At 41.9% G+C, this 14,954-nt stretch overlaps 1 protein-coding gene across 1 annotated transcript in view; it reads right to left on the reverse strand.

Annotated features, from left to right (window-relative positions):
* Window positions 1-3,499: 3,499 nt before the first annotated feature.
* dipk1c (divergent protein kinase domain 1C) overlaps window positions 3,500-14,954 on the reverse strand; it is a 33,633-nt gene continuing 22,178 nt past the window's right edge. Inside the window, exons 2-8 of the mRNA XM_069667925.1 lie at window positions 13,810-14,013; window positions 12,910-12,963; window positions 12,606-12,784; window positions 12,113-12,425; window positions 9,959-10,123; window positions 5,980-6,054; window positions 3,500-5,716 (exon numbers count right to left, since the gene is read on the reverse strand). Of these exons, the coding sequence (XP_069524026.1) occupies window positions 5,492-5,716; window positions 5,980-6,054; window positions 9,959-10,123; window positions 12,113-12,425; window positions 12,606-12,784; window positions 12,910-12,963; window positions 13,810-14,013 (1,215 nt within the window). The 3' untranslated portion in view covers window positions 3,500-5,491. The remainder of the gene's footprint in view (window positions 5,717-5,979; window positions 6,055-9,958; window positions 10,124-12,112; window positions 12,426-12,605; window positions 12,785-12,909; window positions 12,964-13,809; window positions 14,014-14,954) is intronic.

Consider the following 14,954-nt stretch of genomic DNA (forward strand, 5'->3'; position numbering starts at 1 on the left):
GAACTTGTCTCCTCCTGCATGACGGCTACGAGTTCGGACTGGAACGGGACTCCTGAGCGCCAGAAAGCTCACAGACTGACACAGTAAGTGTTCAGTCATTATAATCCGCTCATTTTGTGCCAGAAGGAAACTAAAGCCGCTCTCATTAGCCCCTTCTATGTAGAGCAGAAAACAGTTGATAACATGTGAGGCCACTTTAACAGTGTTTTCGTTAAAGTGCTGTGAGTTTCCTGAAGTCATCCTGTAAGCGTCTGCTCAGTGTCTTATGAAAGGAGGATTCAATTCACTTTAATATATATTTTAAATGACTCACAGATACAAACAGTGTGAGTGTCTCCAGCAGATGTGTTCATCCTGCAGCAGTGAAACAGGCTGTTATGGCTGCAACATAATCCTTGATGGGTCAAAGGTCGTCCAATAAAAGTTGTTGTTTCCACTGACAGGCTCAGATTGTTATTCTAAGTGTGTGACAACATGACAGAAAGGATCCCTACAGAGATAGACCTTTTTGTTACAGAGGAAGATGATTGTTTTAACCACACACAGACGTTACATCGCTCTCTGCACACACACCAGACTCCATTCAGAAAAACACCCATTTAAGCTCTCAGAACACTGAAGCTGCTGCTCTGCTGCTGCCTTAAATGATTAGTTCTTTTTGTGTTTACATAAATATAATGCTGGTTTAAACCAAACAATTCAAAGCACCAAAGTCACAGAATAACACAAACAAAGCAACAAATCAAGGCAGGAGAAGACAAGAAACTCTAATGTTCTGTGAGCTAAAATCACTGTTTTCATCAATGGAGTCTGGTGTGTTTGCAGAGAGCGATGTAACGTCTGTTCGTGGCGTTTCATGAAGCCTGGACAAGCGGAGGAAAATAGATGACTGGGTTTGCTCACTTGTGGAGACAGACTGTAACATGTTTGCTGTAAAAGGTCTGTCCGAGTGTAACAGCTGTTTAGTGCTTTGGTGTCTGATAAGCCATGAAACTGGAATATAAAGCAGCTCTGCATGTTGGCAGTAGAATCGTAGCATGAGATAAATGTAAAAGTCAAATACCCAAAACTCAGAGCTGAAGTTTCCTCAAAGGAGACCCAACAGGAAGTAGATCTGAGGCACAGTCTCAGTTTGTTTGTTCAGGATGTTTTACAGTGAAATCCCACGAGTATGAAGTTTTCCATCTGAGAGCTTTATGTTCAGTGTGTCACAGGAAAGGAAAAGAGTGGAAAGGTGCCAGGCTGGGTTTGACTCAGTGCCAGCAGAGCTAAGCAGGATTCCCATGTAAATAATTTCCATAAAACTGACGTGGTGACACCAGTGTGTCTCAGTTTCTTTCTTCAGCGTCCAGGAAACAGTCCGAGGGGAGTACGTGCACATCAGGGACACATCAGGACGTCGAGTGCGTTTCTGCAGCACTGAGGCCACAAATACAGCTCAGAGTGCGCAGTGTCATTCTGAAGCTTTAACAGTGTTTCCATGCTGAGCTGAGCGTCACACAAGGAGGGGATAATGTGCAGGAAAGACTTGATTTGCTGTGCACGGTGGCCTCTTAGGGAAGAATCTCCTCACCGCCGGTAGCTGTCTGTCTGTCTGTCTGTCTGTCTGTCTCTCCCTCTCTCTCTTTAGACCTGTGTTCTCCATGCGTCTGGTTCTGCTCGAGGTCTCTGGTACAGGAAGTCTTCCTGTCTGTGGTGCACTCATGTTGTCTCTGAGTTCGCTCTCGGCCTGCTGTGTTTGTAAAGAGTCCTCAGATAACTTTGGTTATGAGGTGACTCTATTTAAATTAAAACTGATATTTACATCGGCCCCGTGCTGACGCGATGAGCTCATGATGGCTTTAAAGTAGTACGAGAACAGAGACGACGAGGCTGTGTGCCAGGTTTCCTCCTGAGGCCCGCAGAGGGTCACTCTCGCTTCACACTGAGCCCATATGCCACATTTCAACCGGCTCTCACATCCATACGTGTCTTATTTTGTAAAGAAGAGCTTTACTTCATGTGTTGAATTCTGAGTCCAGTTTGACGGAGTTCGTGTCTGACATGTTGTGTCTACCTTCAGCCTCCTGCTGCTGCTTCTTCTTCTCTGCTGCATCTCAGGTTTCTGCTTGATTCCTGCAGGGACACAGAAAGGTGATCGTCCCGAGGCCGACGCCCGGAGGAGGAAACAAAGACGTGTATCAGCGCTGTGAGAGGAAAACCACAGAGCTGACATCCTGCTGAGTGCTTTCCTTCCTTTATTATGATTTCACATTTAAGGGTGAAGTTAGCTTCCAGATGTTCAGACTTTTGTAAGACACATACTCCTGTGGAAGACATGCAGCTGGATAAAGCAGTAAAATAGTGTCGGAATTTAACGTCCAGCTTTAAGAAGGCTCATGAAATACAAAGGAGAAGAGATGAGGAGCGTTTGATTTGAACTCACTGATGAAGTGCGTGGCTTAAGGCTGCTCTGTCACCAGCATGTTCAAAAAAAGTCTTGCATCATTCTGCAGACGAAGTGTTTATACAAGACGAGCAGAACCACTGATAGCATCCTGTAAAGTCCACTCAGAAAAACTGGACTTCACGTCTCTCATGTACAAATTTAGCATCAAACTGAGACTTAAAATCAGGTTCTTTACTTGAGTGTGGTGCATCATGGGTAACTTCAGGGTGTCTCTGGGAGCTGGGTGGATGGGGTGTCTCTGCACAGCGTCTCTGTTCTGGATGTCTGACGTGACGCTGGAGGACGGGGAGCAGCTCGTTCTTCCTCTCGGCCTTCACACACTCATCATGCTGCACTTTGTTCTTTCAGCTGCTTCATGAAGTTAGTCGTGTTGCTTTGCGGCGCAGACGCAGGTTTCATGACCTCTCTGCTGATTATTGTTTCTTCTTCACATCACTTAAACCTGAAACACCTCCAAACAAGCGCTGACGAGCCTGTCAGAGGGCCGGTGTTCTGCTTTAACGAGTGACTCGCTCTCTTCCTGTTTTAACGTAACAACAAGCAGCGTTCGTAACTGAGCGTTAGTGAAGACGTAACAGGTCAGTATATTTTGGGATCATAATGAAAAACAACAAAGAGGCATTAACATCTCATATTGTCTTCCCGTTTACAACAGCTGCCGTAACCACGACCACCAGCAGCATTCGGCTCAAAGACGCCAGTTAACATGGTCACTCGTTGAACCGAAACACATCTCTGTTGTTCACTCTTCTTCTCCAAACTGCCGCTGCGAGGTCGGCGCTAATCACATGACACGCCAGCTCCCCCAAAAGTGAAGCCCAAAGCTCTCCGTTTTAAGCGTTTTAAACGTCAGTCATGTTTATTTAATCGTGATCGGGATTCATATTCGATTAATTGTGCAGCCTCTGGTTTAAGGGACTTCAACAATTCCCCCGTCCCCTCAGAAATCAGTTCAAGTGGAGTCAGTGTCAGGGTTTCACCTGTGATGGAGGTGTAAAATGTCTCTGTGTGGATGATGTGGTTGAACATTAGTGACACACGCAGCAGCTGTCACCTTCACATCATCACACATTTTATTATTCAACTGACCTACACAGAACAAATCAAACACATTCAGTCTGTTTATTTACCTGGTCCTGTAAAGACCCTTTAGTGGCTACGAATGCTACGAATGCTGACCAAGTGACATCACAGCACCCATGTGATTCAGTCTGACAGAAACAGCGATGTACAAATGAAGCAGTCAGGAAAGAGTACTCGACAAAGTGCTGCGTTTGTGTTTGGGCAGTGATGTTCTTCAAGCCTTTCAGTTCTTCAGTTTCTGCCATAGACTGTATATAGGAGGTGGACGTAGCCACGGTGACGCCACCAGTTGGTTAGTGGACTACAGTTCTGACATTTTGTACGTCCCTTTCTTGTGTTTGTGGAGCCAGACATGACCAAATGTGGAAGCTGAAGAGGAGCGAGGGTTTGGCACAAGTTATCAGTCAGCGCTAGCTTGGTTAGCAAGGTGCGCTAAGAATTCACAGTAACTGTGAGATTAACAGGGATGCTAATTTTGGTTTCAAACTTCAAAGTATTTATGTAATAAATGAACAGCTGACTCCACAGAGCGAGGGAATAAATCAGGAGAGGAGGAGGAGCATTTTCTCATAGACTGCGCCCCCTGCTGGACATTAGAGAGAATGCAGGTTTAAGGCACTTCACGTTTAATAGACCTGCAGGTGCACTTCTTATAGACAGTCTATGGTGTGTTTAGCACAGAAGAACAAAAAAAGCTCCGTTAGCATCACCACCAATGAGGTTGTTTAGAGTCTAGTTTTTCTGTTCTGTTGGTTAGCAGAAGTAAAGTTTAAGGTAAGTCCACCATGTTTACACAGCGCCATGTTTTAGCTCATTTTCCTGTGAGGAGTCAAAATAGTTTTTCCTCACTGATGTTTAATATTTCTTTTGTCCAGTAATTTTCATCAGCTTTGGTGCAAAACTGCAGATCGGGAAGGTTTAATATTTTCAAACAGGATTAGACGTGTTGAGGGCTGTGCAGGCCTGAGCTCTGACTTTGTTCAACTTTGAGACCAAATGTTTTCTTAGCATCATCAACTTTGTCGTCTCCCTGCAGGTCTCTGACTCTAACTGTTGCATCACTCTCAAAATAATATCTAATTTATGCTTTCAAAGCCCAAACGTGCACCCAGACCTAAGAAGAGCGTTTCTTTATCCTTTAAGTTTTTAGCGGTTAATATTTACACTGCATTCACACATGTTACATCCAATCTGCTTCAAGCGAATGAGGTCTTTTAATCTCACTGAGACTAACTGGTTACGTAAAATTAGGAATAATCGAAGAGGATCCTCGTATATTGGATCCATAATATCCTCCTCTGATGAGAAGACTCTTAAGGCATCACTGAGTTCTGTCACTCAGTACTCCAGTCCTAGTTCCCAATTCAATATTTATACCCAGAAAAATCTGGAAACATGTTCACATCAATTCCAAATACTCGACAAGAAACATCTGAAATTGGGGCACAGAATCCCGGGTTGCTGATGAGGTCTGGCTCCCAGTCGAATTCATCCCTAAGGTGTTGGATCAGGTGAAGGTCAGAGATCCGTGCAGGCCAGTCAAGTTCTTCCACTTTTATGGATCTGGCGTCGTGCACAGGGGTGTTGTCCTGATGGAACAGGAAAGAGACAAACTATCTGTGGACGGAAAGTTGGAAGAACTCAGGTCTGCTGGAGCATTTAGATTTCCCTTGTTTTGGAAGCAAGAGGCCCAGACCAGAAGAAAACTGACCACAAGTATGTGAGAGGAGTGTCCACATTCTTTGGCCACATAGTCGATATTTATGGTTTATGTTTGACCAGATACGATCAGAGTAAGCGCTCAGAAATGTTCCATATTTGTTCGAAATCCAGATCCTCTTAGGTATGGACTCAGCCGCTTGTGTTTGCAGTGATGGGGCACAGATCAGATCTGGTGTGTTTCTCCTGTATGAAGGCGTGTTTCTCTTCATGGTCTCTGACAGTCTTCCCTTCAGCTCCTCAGAAGTTCAGCGCAGTGTGGACGTGACCTTTCCCCTCCCAGGCCGCTCCTCCCTCCCCTGAAGCCGCTCCCTCCTGGATGAGGCGAGTCAGGATGTTGAGGAGACGCTGATGGACGCCCCTGCCCCCACCTGGCTCTCCTCCTCCTCCACCTCCGTCCTCCTCTCTGTCTTCTCCTCCTCCTTCTGTCTCTGAACACTCCTGCACCGCTCGCTGCAGCTCCACCTGTGCAGAAAAACACAGAAGTTTAAAGCTGTTTCTTCAGACTAAATATGAAGCAAATGTTTGCCTCGCATGAGTTACACATTCGTTCACATCGTCCATTTCTGATGCGTAGTCAGGAAGTCCAGAGAATCTCAATGTGATGGGCTTCCCTAACACAACATCAGAAATGTCTGGGAGTCTGGAATTCTGCTACCTGCAGAATATACAGTATATATACGCAGTAATTAAAAGTACAGTAGCTCTAATTACAAGAGCTGTCCTACCTGCATTGGGAGTCCTGCTTTGGCTCCAAGCAGAGTGGGAGAAAACCACGGCCTGAAGATCTTCTCACAAATCACCTGAAGAGAAAAAAGGAGAGAGACAGATGAGCCGGGAAGAAGGAGAAGGGGGAAAGATAAACAGTGAAGAGACACAGAGGGATGAAGACGAGAGAGGAAATGGAGAGAAAATGAAAAGAGGGTTGGGAGAAGATTGCAGTTAAGGGAAGATGTGAAAATACATGGAAAAAAAAGAAAAATGATAGAAGAGAAAGACAAGAAAGGACAAAGAAGGTCAGGAAAGGAAAGATTAAAGAAAGGAAAGAAAAGGAAGACAAGACAAAGAAATGGTAGAGAGGAAAGGAGTAAACTAAAGACGAACATCATCCTGAATATAACCTTTGTTTTCTCTGTCATTATGCAGACGATGCCCTGCTGTTTACATCAAACACCCTACAGTAAACACACACACACACACAGTCTTGTTTTCATCACTTTTGGGGACACAGCATAGACTTACATTCATCCCCCTGCCCTAACACTAATCACGAGCTAACCACACCCTCATATTTAACCAAGTTTTCACACTTAACTTGACTTTATTATGTTCTGGGGACTTTTGGGAGTTTTTGTCCCCAAAAGAAATGCAGGTCCCCAAAATGTGCCCGTGTGTTCATGTCCCCACAACCTGAGTAAAACATGTACACTCACACACACACACACACACAGTTAAAAAGACAATGCCTCTTTTCTCCTCCGAGATGATAGACAGGTGGAGGGTTTTCAGAGGTCACCTGTGCAGCCTCAGATGGACCAATAGGACAGCAGCGTGTCATCGCCGTGCCATCAACGCCTTCTGTCCTGTGTCCAGTCCGCTCTTTTCTTTCTTCTGTTTCCTTTGTTCATTATCTCTCCATCTTCTCCCCTTTCGTTTCTTTTCTTCGTTCGTGCATACGTAGTTTTTTCTGTTTGTAATTTTCCGTTTTGTATTTCCTCCGTGTCTTTGCTCGACTGCTTCATCTCTGTTTTCCACTTTATTCTTCTCTCTACTTTTTTTCATTCCATATTTTCCTTTTTTCATCTTCTTCTTTTCAATGAATCTGTTGTTGTATTTTCAGTTTAGTTTGTTTCTCACACATAATTTCTCTTTTCCCGTTCCGTTCATCTTCTGCTGAGATTTCATCATCTGCATCCTCGTCTTCCTCCTTCCTCTTTCCTCCTCGTCAGATGTTTATGCATCACATCCAGTCATCACCTGCAGAAAAACATTTTCCCCTCCGTCTCAGATTCACGCACATTCTCCTCTGATGAATGCAGGTATCTCATATCATATGACATGTGATACAGGAGCCGGCCAGGTGATGAGAGTCTGTCTGGAAGTTGTCATGATGATGACGGTGACGCTCGGCCTTTGTGTCGCAAACTTGTCCTGCAAGTCTGACGGAACAGCGCTTCAAGACGGCAAATATAGATTATTATTATTATTATCATTATTATTATTATTATTATTGTTATTATCATTAGCAGTAGTAGTAGTTTTATTATTGTCCTATTATTCAAACTCTCTTATGAAAATGCATTCATGTAACTATGCAATACTTACATCACATTTATAGAATACTTTGGTATTTTTAACAGGCGTACTAAATAATACAATTTTATGACTTAATGTCTGCAGTTATTTTAAAAGTGGTTTCACAATCTGATGAAACGAAACATTATGTTGCTTTTAGAATCAAACTGTTAGGATTAAATATGGAGCCGGTCATCATTTTAAGAACATATTTGAATGGGGTTTTTTTCAACATAAAAGTCATATTTTAACCAATTCTGTAAGAAAACAGAATTATAATGTTATTTAAAATATTGATTCATATATATTTTTTTAACCAGAATTTTTTATTCGATTTAATGAAGCTTCAGCCAAAGTAACCGAAATTAGAATAATAATAAATATCATAATAATAATTGTGATTCCACTAATAAACTTTACTTTGAAGCTAATTAGCAAAAGTGCCAAACGTTAGATAATGTTTGGCACTTTTTGCACAGACCCTACACAGTTCAAGAAAGTGCTCCGAAAAATGTGAATCAAAAATTATAATATATTATAAAAATTATATCAACATAAATTGAAAACAAAGATTAGAACATTTCTGACATTAAAAGGACAGGATACAAACACATGAATATAAAGCCAAATCCTGACTTTGTACTTTGATTTATTGGGTTAAAAATTATGATATAAAAAATGTTTTTCTGGTAAATAATTTTAATTTGATGATGTTTCAATTAAAAACATTAAAACAAGTACTGTCTAAAGCAGTGGTCAGGTGCGTAACAACATGAAGTTAATATTTCTGCACACTGTGCAAAAAATGTGGGTGCTGACTGTGTTTCCATTTATATTTAACTATTAAGATGAAATTAAACACATAATTCAGTTGAACAATAATTAACGAAAAGAAAGGAGAATTCTTTTTCATAATTTAAGTTAACAGACACCAGTTTACAGAGATTTTATTCTTTATTTGTGCTTTTTGATGTTTATTTTTGCAGTAAACACAAAACTTTATTGAAGATAAGGAGGATAAACACTGTAAGTGATAAAATAGAAATTATTCTAATAGCACTTATTTTTAATAGAAAATCTGAAATCAAAATGTAATTAAATAATAAAAACAGAGATAGGATCGGATTTATTGTTTTTTACTCCGAACATCAGAAAACACGGTAAAGAAAACTTTTAAAAACAGATTCAGATTTCTTTATTTTTTCTTCTCCTGGATTTAAGCAACATGTCTGCAGGTTGAAGCCTCCCGCAGTAATGATCATTCCACACTCGGCCCTCTGCACACACATCATGAAACATTGTGAGAGATTGATTACGCTGAATCCTTCAGAAGACACAAACGTGTCATTTATCAACAGCCTTATCTCGGAGCGACGCAGACGTACGGCGGCTTGAATGTGTCGAGGCCTCAGTTTATATTTTCTGTCTGTCGCGTTCAAAGGAATGTGTGGAGAATGTAGAGAAGTTCTTCACGTGGAAACAGGAGAAACGTTTACAGATTAATTACAATAAAAATGTTTGTTTTTTTATTCTGAATTCAGCAGCTTTGTTTTAATTTTTTTCTACTTCAAAGACTTTTGTTCTTAGAAAAGCAATTAGCACCTTTACTATTGTTCTTTCTTTATTTATAGTTCTTATTTAATACTTGCTCCCTGATTTATGCCGTTTAATCTGCAGATGCACAGTTAAACTTGATTTCTTTAAACATCAAAGTAACTTTCATCGGATCAAACTGTTAAACTTACAGATTTGATTTGAGATGTAATTCCTTATTTTTATGAAAACATCTGATGAATTTTAGTGAGCATCTTAAATAATGATGATACGAAACCAATCAATGCTACTTCTTCTCAAATAACACAACTATTAGAATTTTACTCAATAAACAATAATATAAATATTCTAAATATAAATGTTTTATTTCTGAAGACAATAAGTTAAAAAATGATATACCAGAACATTTCTTAAGGAAACAGTGTTTAACCTTTTCATGTATTTATTTAGGTAGCTGCAAAAAGAGTTACATTTAAATGGAATAAAAATAATGAATGAAAACATGAAACGTTTTTTGTCCTGGAGAGAATAAACTGAAGTTTAGCTCATTTTGAAAACACAAATGTAACCTTGTTCTCAGGGGCTGTAACAACACACTTGTTGTAATGTTGTTATAAAGTTTCATAATAAAATATTGATGATGCTTTTAATTAATAAAAAAATATGTTTTAATACAGATTAAATTCATGCCTGGTGTACTAAAAACTTTTCTTTTAAACGTTTTTGTAATGTGATCTTTTCTTCTAATTCAGGGTAGAAACGCTCAACAGCTTTTTGTATCTTGATGTTTTTTCTGTAATATCCCGTCACACATCAAATCATCGCCATTAAAGTATCGTCGACCCGTCTCCCGCTCACCTGCAGGTTGCTGTTCCGGCGGCGTGGGCTGCACCTGCGTTTGTTCAGGTTACACCTGGACGAACAGTCGAAGAAGTTACAGTCGTCGTCGCTGCTGCAGTTCTGGTCCAGGATGTCCCTCATCTTGGGCTCGAAGAACGCCATGTCCACGTCGATCGCTACTACCTGCAAGGAAAAACACAGAGACACGACCTCAGCTGTGCTTCGTGCTTCTCTCGGTGCGTCCTGTTTACTGTTGCTCATGATTTTATCATTGTTTCACGGCACACAAAGTTTTCTGTAGGGGATCGTTTTGGATGATATGTTTGGACTTTTATTCAGAATACTCTTTGACAAAAGTATATTAAATATTTCTTATAAACATTTTACAATTAATGGATATATTTATTTCCACCTTTAACTTGTCATTAAAACGTTTTTTAAATTGTGTTTAAAAATCAATCATCAGATTTTTTTCCTCTCTTTCTTCCTCTCCAGGTACATTGTTCGCTGCACGTCTTGTCTGTATTTCAACGCCTGCTGGAGTGAAGTGAAGTGAAGTGAAGTGAAGTGAAGTGGGTTTGGTTTGCCGGTGAGCGCTCGGCCTCCGTTGTTCTGACCTGTTTTCTTACTCTGCCTGTCTCCCTCTCTTGGCTGCCCAGACCTCCTGCTGAGGGTTAGAAGCTCAAAGAATGCTACAATAATGTACAGATGTATTTAAACTGAGCAAATCTTTTTATCTTACTTTTTCATTTCAGTTACTAAACAGAGAATGTTCAGGAAATATATTGTGAGGGACAAATGGCTGCCATGTGAGTGTGCTGAATACTGTCTGACTTCCTGTCTGAAGATGTCTTTATATATATATATATATATATCTTTAAAAACAGCTCACAGATATGAAGCTTACCTTCGTTTTCATCTAAAAGAGGAGGAGAGAGTGCGTTTGTTAGGGACTATTTTTAGCAGCGGATGAATCCGCATTTGGTGCTCCAGTGAGAATTTGGGGCATCAGGACGGTGTGTGTATGACTCAGTCTGAATAAACTACCATGTGTGTGTTCATAGTAATGAAGGAACAACAGAGCTACAGTCACACCTTTCTTCCGGCTGTTTTTACTTCCACAGAACATAAAGTTCTTCAAATCACACCTCTTGGCTGTGTACGTCTGGCCTGTTTCTGCTCGTCATGGTGAACCAGTGTGAGACATCAAAGAGTAGAGATTCAGTGGTGACGGTTGGCCGGAGCCCTGCTCAGACCTGACATGGTGTTGAATTAATGAGCGCCTGGCTCAGTCTGCTGTGTGAAATATAAAACCATCTGATGGACAACAACTGCAGACGTTTGCCTTTTTTTTCTCAGCGCTGCTTTGTGCAAACACGTGGGAGGAATGTAAACGCTGCTCTGATTCGTAATCGAAGGAAAACAGAGAAGGAGAGGCGTCCATCTTTATTTTTCATTTGTGAAGCAAACCTATGTCTTCATTTTAACATCAAACAGAAAGTCAAAAGGATAAAAAGATCAGTGTGACACGTTTGATAAAAAAATAAAACAGTGATTTTAAAATGACGTTTGGCTCCAACTCAAACTTTACATGTTGCTGAATTTTAACTTCACAATAATCAAATCAACCAAGACAGGACGACGACGACTTCTGAGCCGTTACATCGACAAGGTCTGCAAGGAAGCCGAGCTCTGCTCCCGTCTTAATCACGTCACCTCCTCCCTGATGAAAGAAGAACCTAATGACAAAAAGGTCCTAAAAAGGAAACTAGCTCTTTTAAAGTCGGCCATGAGTATTAATAACGCAGAGGTTTATACTGAACATGACCTTTTCTTACTTATCAGAGGACATTAAGGTGAGCGGCTCTCTCTGAGCTGCACAGCTACTGACAGACTGTTTTAAAGGTGGACCAAAGTGTGTGTGCATCTCTTCAACAAAAACCTCACGTAACCGCTGTCCGCTCTCACATCTCTAATATCTCTAATGGCTCTTTAAAAAATGTCCGTTTTATCTGTTTTATTCTGCTCGGCTTTCTCTCTGGTTATGTTCATTGCATCAGAAAACATTACAGGCATTCAGGCCTGCTCTGTGGTTTTCATTGTGCGTCTTTCTGGAGGGGAGAAGGTCGCCAACCTGCCGTCAAAGTGACCCTAAACGTGATGAGAACTCACCGTCAGGTCCTTCCTGATGGCAAAGTTCTCTGGTTTGATGTCACAGAGGTGCAGCTTGTGGGTGAAGTCGTTGTCAAAGTGCCACACCATGTCCAGGAAACTCAGCGCAATGCGATGCACCATCTCCCTGGTGGTCCACCTCCCCCTGGCCCCTGCTCCGGCTCCCGCTCCCTGTTGCCCAGAAACAGCCACCTCCTCCAGGGAGAAGATGTTCTGGTCCCAGGCGTGTCCAGCGGAGAGGTACTCCACGGCGTAGAAATGACCGCAGGAGCCCAACACCTTGGCCACGTGGGTGCTGAGGTCCTGCAGGACTCTGGAGGACAGAGGAGAGACGGAGGTGCAGCCGAGCATGAACTAACTTACACAAATATACAAAATACCCAGCAGAGATACGGTTTCATGGAGATTCAAGTGTTTACTGTCAAACTGTACAATGTGAGGGCAATAAAGCAGCATCACAGCAGCTCGGATCAGAGACGTCCACATGTTGTACCTGAGGAAGGTGTACTCCTCCTGCTGCAGCAGGGACCACAGTGAGGCCAGCTCTGCTCTGGAGTAACTCTTATCTCTGTTTTTCAGCTTCTTCCCCCAAAGTCTGGCCAGAGAGCTGTTACCTCCTCCTCCTCCTTCTTCGTCCTCCTCCTCTTCAGCCAGCCCCAGAGAGTTTCGTACCTGAGATCAGACGAGAGGAATATGTACGGTAAACTTCTGTTTCTTTACACACAGCACACTTAGATGTGAATTTTGTATAGAAGTTACTGTGACTAATAAGCAGCCATAAGTTGGATATGACTCACTTCCATAGTAGCGTAGAAAACCACATCCAGAGGCGAGAGCTCCTCTGCTGTGTCCTGTCAGAGGGAGGGAAGAAGATGAATTACCATTAATTAGTTTTCAGTGTCGTTAGGGCCCGAGCTGCGAAGTAAATCTGCTTTTTGAGGAGCTAAATGTGCTTAAAAAACACCACAAAATATATGCACACACATCAGAAGTGACGGAAATGTACTAGGACTGTGGGACAGTAGCTCCATAGCGCCCACTGGGAGATATCAATGAAGGAGCTCCAGCAGTGTGTCATACAGGTATAAAGTTTTGTAAGCAATGGTTTCATGTCTAGAACTACAAAAAACCCTCTGGAAGCCAAACCCAAAATCAGACAGGAAGTCAGCCATTTTGAATTTACTTGAACATTTTTGGTTGCCATTTATAGGAGTGATACTTGAACCAAGTCCTCCTCAGCGCTTCTTGTGATCCACCTTAAACTTAGCCAGTGTTTTGTAAAGATGAAAAGATGAAAGGTTGTTTAATACGTGAGTTTTGGTGGAAGGCCGTGGCTTTGCCCGCATGCCGAATTTTGGTGTTCGCCATGAAACAGGAAGTTGTTGTAACTCTCATGTGTAATGTTCAATCACGCCCAAATTTAAAAGGTGTGATCACAGTCGTGGCTTGAAGACATACACATAACAATATTCTTTTATAGTCACAGCGCCACCTATTGGTAACAATCAAAGAAATGTTTTAGATTTTGGGGTGCATCTCCTACCTGGTTGACCGGATCTGCCTCAAATGTGGTCAAGCACGAGCAAGATGGCTTCAAAATTTAATTGAAGAAGCCTCTGCAGTACGCTTCACCTCCGTGTGTACAATCTGAACCTGAGCCTAAGACCTCAGAGAGTGGACATAAAGCATGACGTCACCTGGTAGTCCAGTATTCCCAGTGGCTCATAGGAGGAGAAATTCTCCAGTTTGGACTTGAGGATGATGGGGTTTCCTCTCCAGCGCGCCTCGATCACCTTCTTCCCGTTCTCGTAGTACAGGCAGCGCTTGTACTCGACCAGGCCGAGCACACACAGATCCTCACACATGTCCCCCGTCACCGAGCCCTCGCCGAACTCCAGACACTGTACGGAAAGCAGGAGGGACACACAGAGCAGAGGCGTAAAGTCGCTGAACCCAGAACAGAGTCATAAGAATAACAGTTATCCCCAGCGAGTCGGTCGTTATCTGTAGCATGGCATCTTGGAGCTGTGTCTCATTAGCTAATTGAGATGTTTAGATAACAGATGTCCGTGGATGCTGCAGGTATTCGATCATAAAGTTGACCTGTTGAAGGCGCTAGATTAAAAACAATAAAATCCTAACAGTTCATTCTGTGGAGAAGCATAATTGTCTAAATCAAAATTCCATGGTTATCTATCAATATTGAGATATTTCACTTTAACACCTGCCAGGTGGGCCAGTCCTTCTGGCAGGTGTGAACACACTTCACAGGATAGAAGATAAGTTTGACCCGATGGTGGCGCTAGAGGAAATGTTAGGGGATCGTCAAAGTAAAGACGATTCATCCTCTGGGCCCAGTTATTCAAAAGGTTTCACCCTCTGTTGTCCTGGTTTTTCAAAGTAAAAGTGGATTGGATCATCCTGATCCAGATACAGACTTTTCTAGGTTACTAAATCCAGATCACCAGAGCTCTAAATGAGGCTACACACTTTGTCCACAGGGGGCGCCAAAATCCACACAGTGAAAGCTCCTCACAACTGCTTAAATTAAATATTTAATGTTTCATGTTGATGCTGTTTGTTGGATTATTTCATGATTTATTTATCAACCCTAACGTCCACTTTCTCTTCTGCGTCTCTGTAGAGATTCAGCAGTTCAGGTGCAACATATAAAGCCTGTCTACAGTTTAAACTACACTGTAAAATGTTTAATTTTTTGACCTGTTTAAAGGTTTCATCACATTTCCGGCCTGAATCCTCCCTCTGCTGGGATGAGGACCATCCTGATGTTTAAACACAAACTGGAGGTTTAATCCAGATAAAAACAAAACTGTTACCTGAT

The sequence above is a fragment of the Semicossyphus pulcher genome, unplaced genomic scaffold (assembly GCF_022749685.1).
Source record: "Semicossyphus pulcher isolate SPU_LCO1_2020_fin unplaced genomic scaffold, fSemPul1.0.p SCAF_18, whole genome shotgun sequence".
NCBI lineage: Eukaryota > Metazoa > Chordata > Actinopteri > Labriformes > Labridae > Semicossyphus > Semicossyphus pulcher.